The sequence below is a fragment of the Nicotiana tabacum genome, chromosome 13 (genome assembly GCF_000715075.1).
Source record: "Nicotiana tabacum cultivar K326 chromosome 13, ASM71507v2, whole genome shotgun sequence".
NCBI classification, from domain to species: Eukaryota; Viridiplantae; Streptophyta; class Magnoliopsida; order Solanales; family Solanaceae; genus Nicotiana; species Nicotiana tabacum.
Genome location: NC_134092.1, coordinates 33,861,232 through 33,877,840, shown reverse-complemented (window position 1 = coordinate 33,877,840; position 16,609 = coordinate 33,861,232). Strand labels below are relative to the sequence as shown.

Here is a 16,609-nt window from a genome sequence, read left to right as displayed (position 1 = left end):
GTTGGATGTTATTTCGTCGTCGGCTACTTCATATAATACTATATTGTGTTGTGTGAGTTGTGAAACAGCTTGTTAATTTCATATGTGTTGAGGTTCCACACCTTTGTTATCGAGAAAACAACACACTAAACTCATAAAAATCATGAAAAAAAAAACAAACATTCAAAAATTAAGGTACCACCTAAAAAAAGGCACGAGCATGAGAATGTAACAACAAATCGATAAAATAGAACTAAAAACAAGTATAAGAACAGATATAAGCACATTTAGCAAAAGCCACATAATCCTAGTTCGAAACAAGAAATAGATATGCACATACTCCGACAAAATATGATGAAACACAGCTAGACTAAACTGGATTAATATTTTTTTGAAGAAAGAAAGCACCTTTATAACATAACTGTAGAGCCTTCAATCGAGAATCTTTTCACCACCAAAAACCCTAATTGGAACACATTTTTTTCGCTTTCTGGATTTTAGAGAGGGGTGTGTTTGATTATTTAGTTTTATGGGGGATATTTTTAAAAAGAGTAAAAAGGGAATAGGATCGGGGGTTAATGGCAAGGGTTCAGGTTGAATTTTCTTTAATGTTGGGTTGGTTCAGTCTCTATTAAAATAGAGACAAATATATAACTTTGATGGACTACATGGGCATATCTGAATGCAAAGTATAACGGAGTACAGGACTAAACCATAAATAAAAATAGTGGGGTATATGTGTGCCCTTTTCCGAACTACATAGGATATATATATAAAAAGAAAAACGGAAGAAACCCGAAACCGGTTGGACGGGTCACATTTACAGATCACTCTATATTGTAGAGAGAGAGAGAGAAAGGGAGAGGGGTTTCCCGGCGAGCCATGGATGTCCTGTTCAATTCAATCGACGTTCGCGATCTACTCTCATCATCGAACATCGATGATGTAACCTTGCCGTTATCCGCCCCGGATCTCCGTCTTCTCATCGACCGTCTACAAGTTCGTTCCGTCGATATAAAATCCAAAGTCCGGCAATACATTCTCTCACATTACTCCGACTTTTCCACACTCTTCACCCAGTGCTCCGACGTCGTTTTGAGATCCGAACATCTTTCTTCTGAAGTATCGGATTTGATCCAGCTCATCTCGGATCATCCAGTTGAAGTTGAAACCAAAGCCGTAATTGATGACATTGTGATAAGAAACAGAGAGTTGAAGGAAAAGAGGGAATTGTTAGGCTTACTTGCTGTGATATTGGAATTGAGTGATAAACTCAGGTTTGTGAAGGAGGAGATTAAGGTAGGGAGAGTTGAGCAAGCGGCGGAAGCGTTAAGGGAGTTAAAGGCAGTGTTGGTAACGAGTAGTGATGAAACGGCGGCGTTTGAGGAGAGGCAACCTTTGGTTTACGGATTGTTAAAGGATGAGTGGACTGAGTGTTTTGAGGAGGTAATATTTGGATATTGTTTTTGTGCATGATTGTTTGATTGTTAAGAGGATTAAAGGAAATAAATTTGCTTAAATTCTTTTCTCTGTTATGTTTTTGGTGAAACATTTGAAGCTTTGGTGTTAGAAATTGATGATTCTTATAGCTAAACAACTATTTTGGGATTGAGGCTCATTTGTGAGTTGTCATTGTTATTTTTATAGAGTGTGGTGGAATATTTGGGCTATTTACTGAAAATATATTGAGACAATTATTATAAAAAAAAAAGTAGTCTTTTTATTCTGGAGTAGGGATTTTGATGTCCGTATGGAGATACATTGGAAAGAAATGGGCCTGAACAGATAGAGTAACTAAGTAGTTTGTGAATTGAAGCTAGTTTATCGATTAAATTATTGAGATGTATAAAAAGTTAGTCTTTTCACTTTGAAGTAGCAATTTGTATGGGATTGAGGCGTAGTTCTAGCTGTGCCAGTAAGGAGAGTGATTTGGATTTTTAATTTTGAAATAGTTCTGAATAGGGAGGAAGTGTTCCGGAGGATTCTTTAGCCGACACCACCTAGTTTGGCATTGAGACATAGTTGATTGATGATATATAAGCATTTTATCAGCCTTATAAAAAATATAAGCAGTTTGTCAGATCTTCTCTATGTCCAGTCTGGTGCAGTTGTATTTTCTGTTTCTTGTAACATCTAGATGTGGCAGCAAGGAAACTGCTTTAAATTTGTCAGTTTCCAGATCAGTCTTGCTGCTCTCTTTTTCCCCGCTTTCGCAATGAGTTTGTTAATGAGCTATATTTGTGAAGAAAACTAGCCAAGACATTGCTGAAGATTTTTTTTTAATGTCACCAATCAAATTTTGTAATGTGTATGTCTGTGCGTTTCCTGTGTTTCTTTTGTAATTACGCGTTTTGGGAGTTTGCAGGGGCGGGGGTTAACAGAAGATGGTATACTGGTGATCTTTATTTAGTTTCTGTGATTCTTGTTTAGAGGAATTGGATTTGGGTGTGTAGATGCAAGAGGTGCTTTTGCGATGTATGGACAATGCTGTGCGGTTTGAGCAAGAAAACAATACAGTTCACCTGAAGCATCAATCGAACATCAAAGGCATTGATGGGATTGAGCTCCAAACAGTTTTAAAAGCGATGGATGTGAGTTTGAACTATGCCTCTCCCTTTTCACTTTAGCTGAGGGTGACTCTGGAATATTAATATTTCTGGTAAATCTTAGAGCAAATGTGATTAACTTTATATCTTATTTTTTCGTTTTTAGGCAGTTGGTATTGTGGATTATGGGTTGGCGAAAGTAGCAGATTTGATGATTAAACATGTAATTGCGCCAGTGGTGAGTTTTAGATCAACTATTGTGGTGGAAGAGACTAATCAGGAGTCTGGGAATGGTGCCGAGGCAAATCTGAAGATACTTCCATCTGCTGACCCAAATGTAATGTTTGATGCCGATACTGCAGTTCTTCCTCTTGGCTAGTTATACATGTCTGTTTCTGCAAAAGCATCAGTTCAATTTGAATCAAACATGTTTTATATTGAGAGAGCTCAATTTCTTTGACATTCTGAGAAGAATTGAATATTTTTTCAAAAGTTAAATGATTTTTGTCTGGATAACATAATCCACTTACTTGCACATGGTTGTAAGTTCTTCAAACTACCTTTTAACCTTTTTTTGGGTTTATTGCGTTAATTTTGGTTCTATAAGTTGAAGAATCCAACTTGCTTTACCTATAAAATGAAAACAAACAAATCCACCCCTTATGCTTTGACATAAAAGAGGACTCTAATTGGTACTAATGTTTTAATTAGTAAAATTCATAATAACCCAGTTCCTGTCTCAACATGCAGGTTGACAGTATGGATGGTGGAAGCATGTACTCTGTTCTTGTTGATATCGTCAAGTTTATTGGTAAATCCTTGTGCTTTGGAAATAGTACATGGATGCTCTGCTTTGGAAGATTAACATGGCCAAGGATGTCAGATTTGATAATATCCAACTTCCTCTCCAAGGTCCAATTCAATGCCCTTGTGCCTTAACATAGGGGACGCTCTTTGCAATCTGAATTATTAGAAGTCATCTTTCCTCTGTGCTAATTATGAATGTTTTGATATTGTTGAGATCCTTCACTGGAAATTGTTTATAATGGACTGTTAACTTTATCTACATCCCTGCAGCTGCAAGTACTCTTATTACTAAACACTAAATATATCAATTGATGTGTTAGTTTGGGTACTTCACCCTTTCATGTAGAAACAAGGTAGGTGGCTCTGTGTATTGGATGAAAGGATAGGTAATTGTGGCAATTTTTGGGTGTCCTTTGATTCGCTGGCTTTTCAAAAGATTTTCAAAAGAGTGGGTTGCTCTAGTGGTGAGCACCCTCCACTTCCAACCAAGAGGTTGTGAGTTCGAGTCACCTCAAGAGCAAGGTGGGAGTTCTTGGAGGGAGGGAGCCGGGGGTCTATCGGAAACAGCCTCTCTACCCCAGGGTAGAGGTAAGGTCTGTGTACACACTACCCTCCCCAGACCCCACTAGTGGGATTATACTGGGTTGTTGTTGTTGTTGTTGTTGAGTTATTTAAAGATATATATATATATAGTTAAAAGAGATCATTTACTAGATGGATTTAGATAAAGTAGCTAAGAATATGAGCCAATGCATACGGCTCTACTTCGTATGAGCCAATGCATACGAAAGATGCCCAGATTAAGCGGAGATGGCAGGATTACTTCTATCGGCTTATGAATGAAGAAGGGGACATAGACATTGTGCTAGGGGAATTGGGTCACTCCGGGAGTCACCAAGACTTTAGGTATTGTAGGCGTATTAAGGTTGAGGAGGTCGTGGGAGCTATGCGCAAGATAAGTAGGGGTCGAGCGATCGGGCCGGACGAAATTCCGGTGGAATTGTGGAGGTGTGTGGGTAGAGTAGGCTTGGAATGGTTGACTGCGCTATTTAATGTTATCTTCAGGACGAAGAGGATGCCAGATGAATGGAGGTGGAGTACGATGATACCGCTGTTCAAGAACAAATGTGACATCCAGAATTGTAACAACTATAGGGGCATCAAGTTACTAAGTCATACCATGAAAGTTTGGGAGAGGGTAATGGAAGGAAGGGTGAGGAGGGCAGTGTCTATATCCGACAACCAATTCGGATTCATGCCGGGTAGGTCCACTACGGAAGCTGTCCACCTTATCAGGAGGTTGGTGCAATAGTACAGGGATAGGAAAAAGGATTTGCACATGGTGTTTATTGACCTAGAGAAAGCGTATGACAAGGTTCCTAGGGAGGTTCTTTGGAGATGCCTGGAGGGGAAAGTGTGTGCCGGTAGCTTACATTAGGGTATTAAAGGACATGTATGAGGGAGCTAAGACTCGGGTTAGGACTGTGGGTGGTGACTCGGATCACTTTCCGGTTGTTATGGGGTAGCGCCAAGGGTCTGCGCTTAACCCGTTCTTATTTGCCCTGGTGATGGATGCGCTAACACACCATATTCAAGGGGAGGTGCCATGGTATATGTTGTTCGCGGATGATATAGTACTGATTGATGAGACGCGAAGCGGCGTTAGTGAGAGGCTGGAGATTTGGAGACAGATTTTGAGGTTAAAGGTTTCAAGTTGAGTAGGACTAAGACAGAATATCTGGAGTGTAAGTTCAGCGATGAGTCGGGAGAAGCGGGCATGGATGTGAGGCTTGACTCTCGAGTCATCCCTAAGAGAGGGAGTTTCAAGTACCTCGGATCAATTATTCAGGGGGATGGGGAGATAGACGAGGATGTCACGCACCGTATAAGAGTGAGGTGGATGAAATAGAGATTAGCATCTGGAGTCCTGTGTGACAAGAAAGTGCCACCGAAACTCAAAGGCAAGTTCTATAGAGCGGTGGTTAGACCGGCCATGTTGTATGGGGCTGAGTGTGGGGCAGCCAAGAATTCCCATACCCAGAAGATGAAAGTGGCAGAAATAAGGATGTTGAGATGGATGTGCGGGCACACTAGGCTGCATAAGATTAGGAATGTAGATATTCGGGAGAAGGTGGGCGTGGCTCCCATGGACGACAAGATGCGGGAAGCGAGGCTTAGATGGTTCGGGCACGTGCGGAGGAGAAGCATAGATGCCTCGGTCAGGAGGTGTGAGACGTTAGCATTGGCAGGTACGAGGAGAGGTAGAGGACGGCCTAAGAAGTATTGGGGTGAGGTGATCAGGCAAGACATGACGCGACTTCAGATCTCCGAGGACATGGCTCTGGATTGGAAGGGGTGGAGGTCGAGCATTAGGGTTGTAGGTTAGGGTTGTTCCGGGGGCGGGGCTGGCCTGTTGTTGTTTCGCTGTGGGTTGTTAGTGGTTTATGTAGTTTCCTCACTATTTTCTATGGTAGTATTGTTGTTTATAGTTATTGCTTTTAAATCCATTTTTCTCTTTCTTACGATGCTGTTAATATTTTTTATCTTCTATTGCTGTCACTGACCTATTGTCTATTGTTTATTTTTCTTTTTCTCGAGCCGAGGGTCTTTCGGAAATAGCCTCTCTACCCCTCTGGGGTAGGGGTAAGGTCTGTGTACACTCTACCCTCCCCAGACCCCACTTGTGGGATTATACTGGGTTGTTGTTGTTGTTGCATACGGCTCTACTTCGGTGAATTTGCTGAATCCTATTTTGGCTGAAGTAATGTAAATTATCTGTTTTTCCATGAAGGTTTGATCCAATGGGCATAAGTACTTCATTAGTCTTCTAACTTTATAAAAAATAAAAAAAGTACTTCCTTATAACTTTACTTATTGGAAGAAAAGATTATTTCATTAGTGCTACTATCTCTGAATTCAGATGATATCCTTAATTCCTTATTTCTTAATTTATTTCAACTCTTCCAATTTAGTAGGACCATTTGACGGGAGCTGCAACATTTATCTCAATGAATTGAAAATTCATTCTGGTATAAAAAGCATAGAACGTTTGAGTTGCTCTAGTACGTTTTCTTCTTTCTTGATTTGATAACTTGATGATGCCTTTGATATATGCTTTTCATATCATATTTGGTTGAGTAGAAATTATTCTCAGTTCCATTTCATCTCCAAAGGGGAAGAAAAGATGTTGATGTGACCTATGTACATGGGTCCTTCATTTGCATTGACGTACCCATGTTGAATGGGTGAGATGGTACTTCGTGCAAATCGTAAAAATTTCACAAATGAACTAGCAAAATGCTGCGCGCAGGTGCGGATCTATGTAGGGGATTGGGGGTGGTACGCCACCCGGACGCTCGGGTAAAATCTTATATGTGCACTTGTATTTTCCTCAAACAATTGTACATAATTAATGGGTGGCACCCCAAGTCATTGAAACCCCACATAACAGACCTAGGATCGAGACTCTTAAGGTTGTGTGGTTCTACTGGTATCTTTTTCCCTTCCCTTTCTTTTCTTTATGCTCCTTTTCTTAATTTCTTCATCTTTGTTATTCATTCTTTTTGTACAATCCCATTTTTATTATTTATTTAAATTATGTATTTGCTTCCTTTTTCTTTCTCTAAATCTTCGAATTTATTTCATTGTGATTTTAATCATTTCCTCTTTTTATCCATCTAATGTTATTTTATTGATTTTAGAAAATTTTTGAGTAATGCATCAAAGACATAGTATTAATCTAGCTATATGTAGATTGAACTAGTGTATTTCCTAATTTAAAATTTTATTTTATATTTTTAATCACATTATTCAATGGAATTTGAATCGAGAGAATTCGACCGAATTGGATAAAACTTATTCGATTTTGTGATCACATATTCGTTTATGCATAAAAAATCTTTTAAATTGAATTGAATTGAATTAATTCAAAATGGACTGCACCGAACCAAACCTAACTGAATTGATCCAAAACGGATCAAACTGACTAAAGGTACACCCAAATTCAATCTCTTCACTTGTGGTCGCTTTGCATTAAAAGCAGTGGCACCCATAGTCATCAAATCCTGGATCCGCCTCTGACTGAGCGTACTCCTATTAGACACTTACACCCCTATGAGATCTGTACCCTTAACTGAGTCCATGTGATATAGGGTGTGACCGATATGTGACTTTAGTCAGAGATACTTAGCAATGCAGTTAAGAACCAGTTTGAAGAATCAAGTGTTTTAGTGGCATGCTTGTGTGTATTCTTCTCTTTTCCTTAGTATATCTTCTTATATCTTAGGAATATTGCGATAACTAGCACTGTGCATTATCAGACTAATGAAGCATCAAATGTTTACTGGTTTTTATTCTTTTGGATAGCACTTGATAAAGAAAACAGCTGATTAGCATGCATAATTCTCATTGTTGACTTTGTTCTATTAGATGCTAGGTATATCTTATTGTTTTTTTTTTGAGGAAAAAAATATACAAGTTAATGATAGGTATATGTTATTGTTGAATTCACAATTTTGATATTTCTTGTTTCAGAACGTGCCTGATGATGCTTCCAAACTGGCTGACTTCCAGAAAATCATAAAATGCACATCTGACTTTGAGGAAAGTTTAAAGGAGTTAATGTTCATTGCTTCCTCTGATGGCAAGGATGAAAGATTGAGCAAATTCGCTGATAATGTGGAGGTCCATTTTGCATCCAGGAAGAAGGTTGAGATTTTGGCCAAGGCTAGAAATCTACTTTTACAGTCTGACTTCCGCCTTCCAGAAGTAAGTACAAAGTGTTATACTTTTGCATTTTGAATTGTCAATGTTTTAGCTTTTGAATGTGCTGTAGAGTTCTTTCTGCAGGATGGTACCAGGAGACACTCTAAAGTTAAGGATGATAAAAAGGCTGAAAGGTCATCTGACCTTGTTGTCGATTTGCTTTTTACATCTGAGAGATGTGTGGTGTCCGAAGCAGGTTTAGGTCTAATGAAGGTAGTTCACAGAACACTCAAGGTCAGTTCACTGAAGCTTAAAAAATCATACAGAGTTTTGTTTACATGTGGGCAAAACCAAATTGTTTTACTTTCACCTCTCTCCCCTCTGTCTCCTTTACTTTCCCTTTTTAGCCAACTCATAGGGCCAAGGTTTACTTAATTCTTTTGGCATTATTTTCTGTATTTTCATGTAATAATTAGGTTATCAACTCCTCTTCACTATTAATGTACATTCTTTCGTATCATGAAGTATCTTAATATAGAAGCCTCTGAATTGACTTACCAAATAAAGGTGCTTTATATTTAGCTTCTATTCCAGTGTTACTGAGTGAAATATAGGAGGGGTGAAATTTTGATGTGAGAGGTTAAGTTCGAATAGCATCAATACTTAAGATGTTATTGTCCAGCCCCCAAGGCTTTGGTCTAGTGGTAAGAGCGCAGAGCATGATGTGGGTTAGGCACGTCACGGGTTTGAACCTTGCCATATAAAATTCTGTTATTTAAGTGGAGAAAGGCAGAGGGACGGGTCCATTATCCATGAGTTTCAAAGAGTGAGCCACTGACCCTTGCGGATTTCTCGGTTATCCAAAAAAAGATGTTATTCCACTATCAACTCAATGAAGTCCAGGGTTAATCTCTTTTCAATGAAGTCCAGGCTCCCTTGCATGAGTTCACAGTGTTCTTTTATTTTCTTTCCCCCTTTCCTGTATGAGCAAAGAAAGTAAAAGAAAGAACAGTTGTGCACCATCAGCTATCTTGTATCATGTTTTACTGAATTTTGTCATAGAAGGCATGTTCTTCCAAAAATTGTTTGCCTGAAGTCTTGATCACTGTGTGGGGAGTGCATGGTGAAAATTGGGATTGTTGAAGCGTGTGACCATCTTAACTAAAAGCTTAAGCGGTTAGAGAGAGCACACTTTATTTACTTAATTATGTTTTCAACACGCCCCCTCACGTGCAAACCCGATTCTTTTTCACGGGTCAAGCATGTGGAAATTCTTTTTTATAATAGGTGGTGCTGAGACCTGAAACCAGGACCTCTGCCTGCTTTGATTCCATGTTAAAGTGTGGGACTATCTTATCTAAAAGCTTAAGTTGTAAGAGAGAACATACTTTACTTATATATACTTGTTTATGTCTTTAACAGGGTAATTGACCTCAATAACATTGATTAAACATTTTAGTAAAACAAAACCCAAAAGTATACTGACTTAATTTATAATGTCTTCATATTTCAATTGTTTGTGATGTGCAAGTCCTTCGTTTAATGGATGAAGGCTACATTGTGTTTTTAAGCTGCAGATTCAGTTGAAACCAATGGAATATGCTAAGATATTTTGCATGTCTTTTGTCTTTGATAGTCATCAGTTGAAGGAATTTTACTAGTCTTGCTTCTCTGGCTCTTCTACCCATTCTTACTTTTTTATTTTACCTTGTACTTTCTCCCACATCCTTTCATCTAATGACCCCTGTGGAAAATGGTCCGATCATGCAGGATGTCTGCTTGTCATCTCCTAGAGTGGGATTGGAATTCTATCATGCTGCTAGGGATTCTCTACTTCTTTATGAAGCCGTCATACCTGTCAAGGTAACTGCAGAAGAGAGCTGCATCATAAAGAAGCTTACCCGTGCAGCACATGCTTTTCCTTTCTATCCGACCTTTTTCAATCTCCTGCACATATGTGAATGCATTTAGCAAAATATTTCTTTTTTCTTTCTTTATTACAACCTTCTGAGCCTTCAGGGCAAGGGCAGTTTGGTGTCTGTTTTTTGTGCCTTTTTCATGAGCATAATTCCTATATTTTTAATGGTTATTCTTTTTTTCTTTTTTTCTTTTTCTGGTTTTCTCCCCTTGTTTTGACTTGGAAAGTTCGAAAGGCAGCTTGATTCCATCAACCATTCTGCCGTTCTTATTCACAATGATTGTCACTATCTATCGCAGGAGATTCTTGGACTTGCATTTGAGGTAAGCATGGATGGAAAAATATCTTCATTCTGTTTTAGTTGATTTGATTTGCTCTTGTTTCGCATGTCCTACTGCACGAAAAAAATAGTCCCACAATCCGAAATAGGTGTCCAGTTTGATTTGGTGTGATTAGGAGAAAAATAAGAAATATGCTTTCTTTAGTCTTAACTAGGGCACCCAATCATCTTGTTAGTTTCAAAATTTTAAAATAAGGATTTTAAAAGTTGGATTTAGTTAAAATGCCATGTCTTGACTTTTCGTGTCATATAGTATATGGTAAACTTTCATTTAAGAAAGTGGAAGTAGTTTTTGGTGCGGACCAAATACGAAAAGATTAAATTTAATTTTAGGATAGGAGCAGAAAAAAACAACACCATATCCTTACATGATCTTACAAGGTTGAGGAATAGCCTCTTATCCCTTATTTCTTTTTGGTGCTCCCATGAGATTCCTTTATGTTTAGAAGATTGCTTGTCACTCTTAGAAAACCATCTCTTTTGGTAGGTTTTCTACTTTTTGGTATACTTCTTGTATAAGGTTGTTTCTGCCCAAATCAATAAAATCTTATTACTTTATGAATAATGATTTTCCAAGGTAATGGCGTGTCTTCCAGCATGACCTTCTGTTCTGAACCCAACCATTTCTGATTCTTCATGTGAGCACCCGAGGTATTTTTTATGGGTAAAGAGAGTTCCAGAGGATATATTTGGTCTTTCAAAAACTAGCACTGTATGATACAGGTGTGATGGGTGATCCAATAATAGCTGCATAGATCTATGCCAAACGTTGTTTGCATTCATTACTTTGGATACTATGGCATATTTAAGAAGTGAAGTTCCCCAAGTTCTACGATATTTAGCTTGGCTGAGTTAGAGAGCCTGAGCTTTTTCCTTTGCATGCACTCACTAACCATGGGTTTTCTAATGCTAATTAACTTTGCACCATATATGGTTTGAATATGACATGAGCAACAGCAACAACATAGTTATTGAAGAATTGAAAGGCATTAAATCTCAAGCTTCCATCTCTTTCTTGATTGTACTACTAGTATTTTCGCACTTGTGTTTCCATCTGTTCTTCCTTTTCATTATTGGTTAAAGCTGACAGTAAATTGTTTCAGTATCGCTCAGACTTTCCAGCTTCAATAAAGGAACTTGTTGTTTTTGCGGATTTGGCTCCAAGATTCCAGCTGCTTGCAGAAGAAGTTTTACAACGACAAATTAAACTTGTCATTTATAACCTAAAACAGGTAACTTTGCCCCCTGAGCTTACACAAGCACATTTTGGTTTCCTACAAGTTGTATACATCTCAGTGATTATATTTGCTGGCAATGACGTGATTCTAGGCTATCGATGGGGCTGATGGATTTCAAAATACTCACCAAATGAAGCAATATGAATCTGCTAAGTTGAGCATTGACCAGGTACAGTTTAGGGATTTGTACTTCCTGCTGGAAATGGTTTTTACATTAAATATTTAATCCTAACAACAGGGCTTAAGCATTTCCTTGCAGGTGATTTTCATACTTGAGAAAGTATATATTATATGGCACCATTTACTTCTACCTTCTGCCTACAAGAGAAGTATGAGCATGGTGCTGGAGGCAGTCTTTTCTAGAGTAGCAAATGATATCCTTCTTCTAGATGATATTGCTGCAGAAGAAACATTGCAGGTGAGGACCAAAAGTTTTTCTGTTATTTGACCAGGAAGCTCCGGACTCTGCATGTATTAAGCCATCGAATTGTGTGCAAGAATAAGTTACCAGATTACTGCCTGCTATTCTTTTAAGGATGAAGACTGCCTGCTATTTTTCTTTTTCCTTCAGTTCTTCATCCAAAAAAGATAACAACAACCCAGTATAATCCCACTAGTGGGGTCTGGGGAGGGTAGTGTGTATGCAGACCCTGCCCCTGCCCTGGGGTAGAGAAACTGTTTCCGATAGACCCTCGGCTCCCTCCCTCCAAGAACTCCCCACCTTGCTCTTGGGGTGACTCGAACTCACAACCTCTTGGGTGAAAGTGGAGGGTGCTTACCACTAGAGCAACCCACTCTTATCATCCAAAAAAGATTAAAAAAATAAAAAAATAGCAAGCGGTTTCTTACAATTCTTTGACCTTATAGGATGATTTGTTTGTTTACAGCTCCAAAAGCTGATTCATCTGCTATTCGAGAATCTGTCTTCTTTGTTGGACTCTGTAGTGGCTATCAACCAGTCAGGAAAGTTGCAGGAGTCACCTACACAAACTCTTGATGATCTTATACCATCCCTCCGGAAATTACGCAAGCTAGCAGGTATGCCCATTGTTGGAAGTGCTTATTCCAGAAGGAAATGATTCTCAACCTTACCATTTTTTTTCCGCTGGACAATGTGAATAGATCTCCTGGACATGCCGCTGAAATCCATTACTGAAGCTTGGGAGGCTGGTGAACTCGTCAACTGCGGTTTTACGCAATCAGAGGTATGTATAAAGAAACCAGACATTAATTAAGCTAGTTACAAGGTAATATATTTGGTTGGGTTGTGTGCACTGTGCTTCGCAGTTAGAATGAGGATCTTTAGCAGAACATCCTAAAGAAAGAAAAAACTGTAACACAATCTGTAATTTGCTAACTATCGGCCTAAAGCAGTGTCTTGTTTGGAGCATTACGGGTCTCTTCTTTTGTTCTTGAATTATCATGTCATATTCATTAGCTAGGTGGTTTTACAGGTTGAAGACTTCATCGGAGCCATATTTGCAGATTCACCTCTGCGGAAAGAGTGCTTACGGAGAATAGAAAGTATATGTTACTGAGCTTTCAGTTCCAGTTAGCTTTTTGGTTGCTACAGCTAGGAGTTTACCTGTGTCAGATCTCTCTTAACCTCGATAAAGTAAGCAATCAGTTTTTTTCCCCCACTTCAGGAGCCTTCTATGTCCAATGATTCTAAGCGATATTCAAAGAAAAGCTCTCTTTTATGTATTCTGCTGAAGTTTGGTAGTTCAAATCAGAGAATGTACATGATAGGGTCTTCATGTGAAGTGTAAATTGGTTCATTTTACGTCTACTTTCATTTGAAAATTCTAAACAAGGGTGAGAATATGAGCATAGCATACAACTGACAGACAAATGACACATTTTAGATTCATTGAGTTGATGGGAATTAGAGTGGACTGTAGTTTCTCAATTTAGCAACTGTAATGTGAAAGGATGCTCCCATCTTCTGCTGTTTCTTTTGGGCTGTTATATTTAAGTAAGGTGTTTCAGTCGCTTGTAAATTCTTTCTTTGTAACCATAACATTTGTTCATCATTCTGAATATGTCAAATTTTGAATGTGGATGCTGAAACACTGCAACTATTTGCATGCGCACCCATTTAGTGTAATAATACTACCTATGAGGAGCACCAAGAGTGGCTTAACAGTCATAAAGTTGTAACAAAAACCATGGGACATTAGGTTTCAGATTTCAATTGAAGCGCAAAGAATATGCCTAAACTTGGTGAGCTTAGTTACCTCGGTACATTTACTGGAAAGAGAATAGTTACCGAATGCGCCCAAACGGATTATGACATCATGAGTATTAAAATATACGGTAAAGGGTCATATATATCTTTCTACTATCAAAAATTATTTAAATTTATTCTCCGTTTCACTATCAGTATATTTGTGTCCCTACCGTTACACTTTGGTTCAAAAATGCTCTTAATTTGGATGGAATGTCACGTGACAGAATAGAAACAAAAAGATCCACCCCTAAATTTTAAATACCCGATTCACTAAAAAATTACCAATTACCCGACCCAAATTGCCCCACTTAAAAAGTCCTTGTTTCATCTCTCTCCCTAGCTCCGCTTCTCCCCACCATAGCTGAGCTTCTTCAGCTTCTATGGCATAAAATTACACACATATAACCCTCAAAATTAATTTTCACAATCTAATCCCATGGCTTTTTCCACTGGAGTTCGTCTATTACGCTGCTATCACCACCACTTCACTATCACTGCAACACCATCCTGTTTCTCGGGGTTGCGAAAAGCATTTCCGAAGCTTCGGTTCCTAAGCAACTCCGACTGGGACTGGCGACTGCCTGGTGGAAGGAGGAGGACGAGAAATAGTGTTATTCCCAGAATTAAATTCGTTATACATTAGCCGTAGATCTTGATTTTTCTTAACTTCAATGTGAGAAATAGTTAAAGAGCTCAATGCATCACTTCAGAAGCTATAACTTTTATCAGCGAATTGGGAGGTGAGATTTGCACACAGGAGCTAAACCACCATTGAAGAAGCTTTGGAGCTTGAATTTTCGAAACCCATATCCGAAGGCAAAATTGAAATTATGGGTAAAAATTGTTTGTTGTTGCTGAATTTAATTTATAAAGTAATCATACCACGAAATTGTTCAAGAAACTTATAAACATCATTGTTATGGTTCTAAGAAAATTTGAAGAAGACGAAATGGGTTCCTCTAATTTCTTGATCTTTTGCTCAAATTGGTCATTGACAACAATGTTGAAGTTAATGGCAACGAGAAAATGAAATATGCATGGTGGTAATTCGTTGAACCATTTGCTGAAGTAATTCTTTATGTTTGAGTGTCTTTTTTCCAATTAAAAAAGAGAACACGAAAGAGATTCTGAGTTGGGTCAGGTAATTAATTAGGGGCGGATCTTAAGTGAATCGGGTATTTAAAATGGGGGTGGATCTTTTTTCCTGAAATGTCCCGTGACATTCCGTCCAAATTAAGGGTATGTTTGAACGAAAATTTAATGGTAGGGGCACAAATATAGTGATAGTGAAACAGAGAATAAATTTAAATAAATTTTGATAGTAGAGGAATGTATTTGACCCTTTACCGTAAAATATAATGCCTATAGGCTATAAGGACTGCAAATGCATAGACAAAACTCAGCTGAAAAGTTATGGTTGTTCCACTATCAACGGTTCATAGCCTATTCCCTTTCTCTACATTTTCCTTTTAAAATCGTAGCTACTTGAATTGATGGTTACCTCTATCGGAGATATTTGGACTTGGGAGTTACTCGTGTTGATCTTTATATGGACTTTGGCACACCGTTACATTAATCTAACTATAGAAAATTCAAAAATTAAAGTAGTGTGTTTTTAAGTGAAAAATATTATTTTTGTAAAGGGTGAGACAAACATAACAACCTGAATAATCCCAGATAGCAGCTCCTTATGAACTGCCCAGCTAGGCACGATAACATAACACAAATGAGGCACCGCTTGCCTTAGTGGGCTCGCAAAAGAGGAAAGAAGGGGAGGAGAAAAAATCAAACTAAAGACAACATAACATAACCACTCACAACTTACTGTTATTCGTGTAGACTTTGTATTTTGAAATTTTAAATACGGTATAACGACGCTATAAAGTTATACGAAATACCATAAATGTATTTGATTAAATATTGCATGATCCTGTCGCATTGAATACCCATTGTTTTTCTTCTTCTTTTTTCTCAAAAAGTTATTCACTTCCCAACATTTTATCAAACAGTGTATATAACCCGGAGATACGAGGGACTCCATCTTGCACTATCATATTTTTCGGATCGAATAGAAACTTTTGAGCCTTACATATTTCTCTATCAACTTTTAAACATTACAATTATATTATAATTCTCATCTTAACTAGTAGTCAATCATGATGAACAATTTAACCGTAGCTTTAGAGAAAAACTTCGTGGCTTTCTTATTTTTCTAACACACCTCAGTTTATTTTGTTTCCCCCCCTCTGTAAGACACATCTTTACGTGGCCTGTTCCATGGCGATATGGACTCCCACATATTTTTGGGGATATATTTAAAAGAAGCAGTTGCCAGTTAGACTTTTAAAAGTAAAAGTTGTTGTATATATACCAATATTGTGATAAAAATGAAACACTAGCAATTAATTGGATGTTAGCTTTTTCTGCTGTCGTTTTGGAAGTTGGACAGTAGTTGTTTCTGCCTCTCTTGTTGGAGCTTCCAAACCAACCCCCGGGGCCGGGGGGGGGGGGGGAAGGCAAAATTTAAAGGACAAAAAAGAGAAAAAAGGAAACAAAAACACACGCATCATGCAGACATAGATTGAAGTACTTAAAATCTTAAGCAAGAGACGGTCCATCATCGATCGCATTTGACTATCTATTTTTGGTCTACCAAATACATAACGAATATGGCTACCCCCTAAATGTTTCTTTCCAAAACCATTCAAAAAGTATAACAATATTATAACATTAATTCTGTTTACCTGCAAAACGGTACAGTTAAATTTGTTATGTAGTTTATAGACAAACGAACTGATTTGATCCAAAAATGATAAAAAAAATAAGGTAAAGATAAGACTTAGCAAT

The 16,609-nt window shown here is 38.1% G+C and overlaps 1 protein-coding gene across 1 annotated transcript; it reads left to right on the top strand.

Moving 5' to 3' along the window:
• The first annotated feature begins 688 nt into the window (after positions 1–688).
• Positions 689–13,532, top strand: LOC107767125 (centromere/kinetochore protein zw10 homolog). The gene is made up of 14 exons (XM_016586047.2): positions 689–1,425; positions 2,433–2,570; positions 2,692–2,862; positions 3,276–3,437; positions 7,866–8,099; positions 8,181–8,330; positions 9,807–9,899; positions 10,182–10,277; positions 11,398–11,526; positions 11,624–11,701; positions 11,792–11,950; positions 12,420–12,570; positions 12,655–12,737; positions 12,987–13,532. The coding sequence occupies exons 1-14, from the start codon at positions 862–864 to the stop codon at positions 13,068–13,070; spliced, it is 2,292 nt and encodes a 763-aa protein (XP_016441533.1). The 5' UTR covers positions 689–861; the 3' UTR covers positions 13,071–13,532.
• The last annotated feature ends 3,077 nt before the right edge of the window (positions 13,533–16,609 follow it).

Bases quoted from the DNA above. Each gene is read 5' to 3' on its own strand.
- LOC107767125 (XM_016586047.2), top strand. From the start codon at position 862: ATGGATGTCCTGTTCAATTCAATCGACGTTCGCGATCTACTCTCATCA. The intron at 9,900-10,181 runs GTAACTGCAGAA...TGACTTGGAAAG, and splicing joins AAGCCGTCATACCTGTCAAG to TTCGAAAGGCAGCTTGATTC. The intron at 12,738-12,986 runs GTATGTATAAAG...GTGGTTTTACAG, and splicing joins GCGGTTTTACGCAATCAGAG to GTTGAAGACTTCATCGGAGC.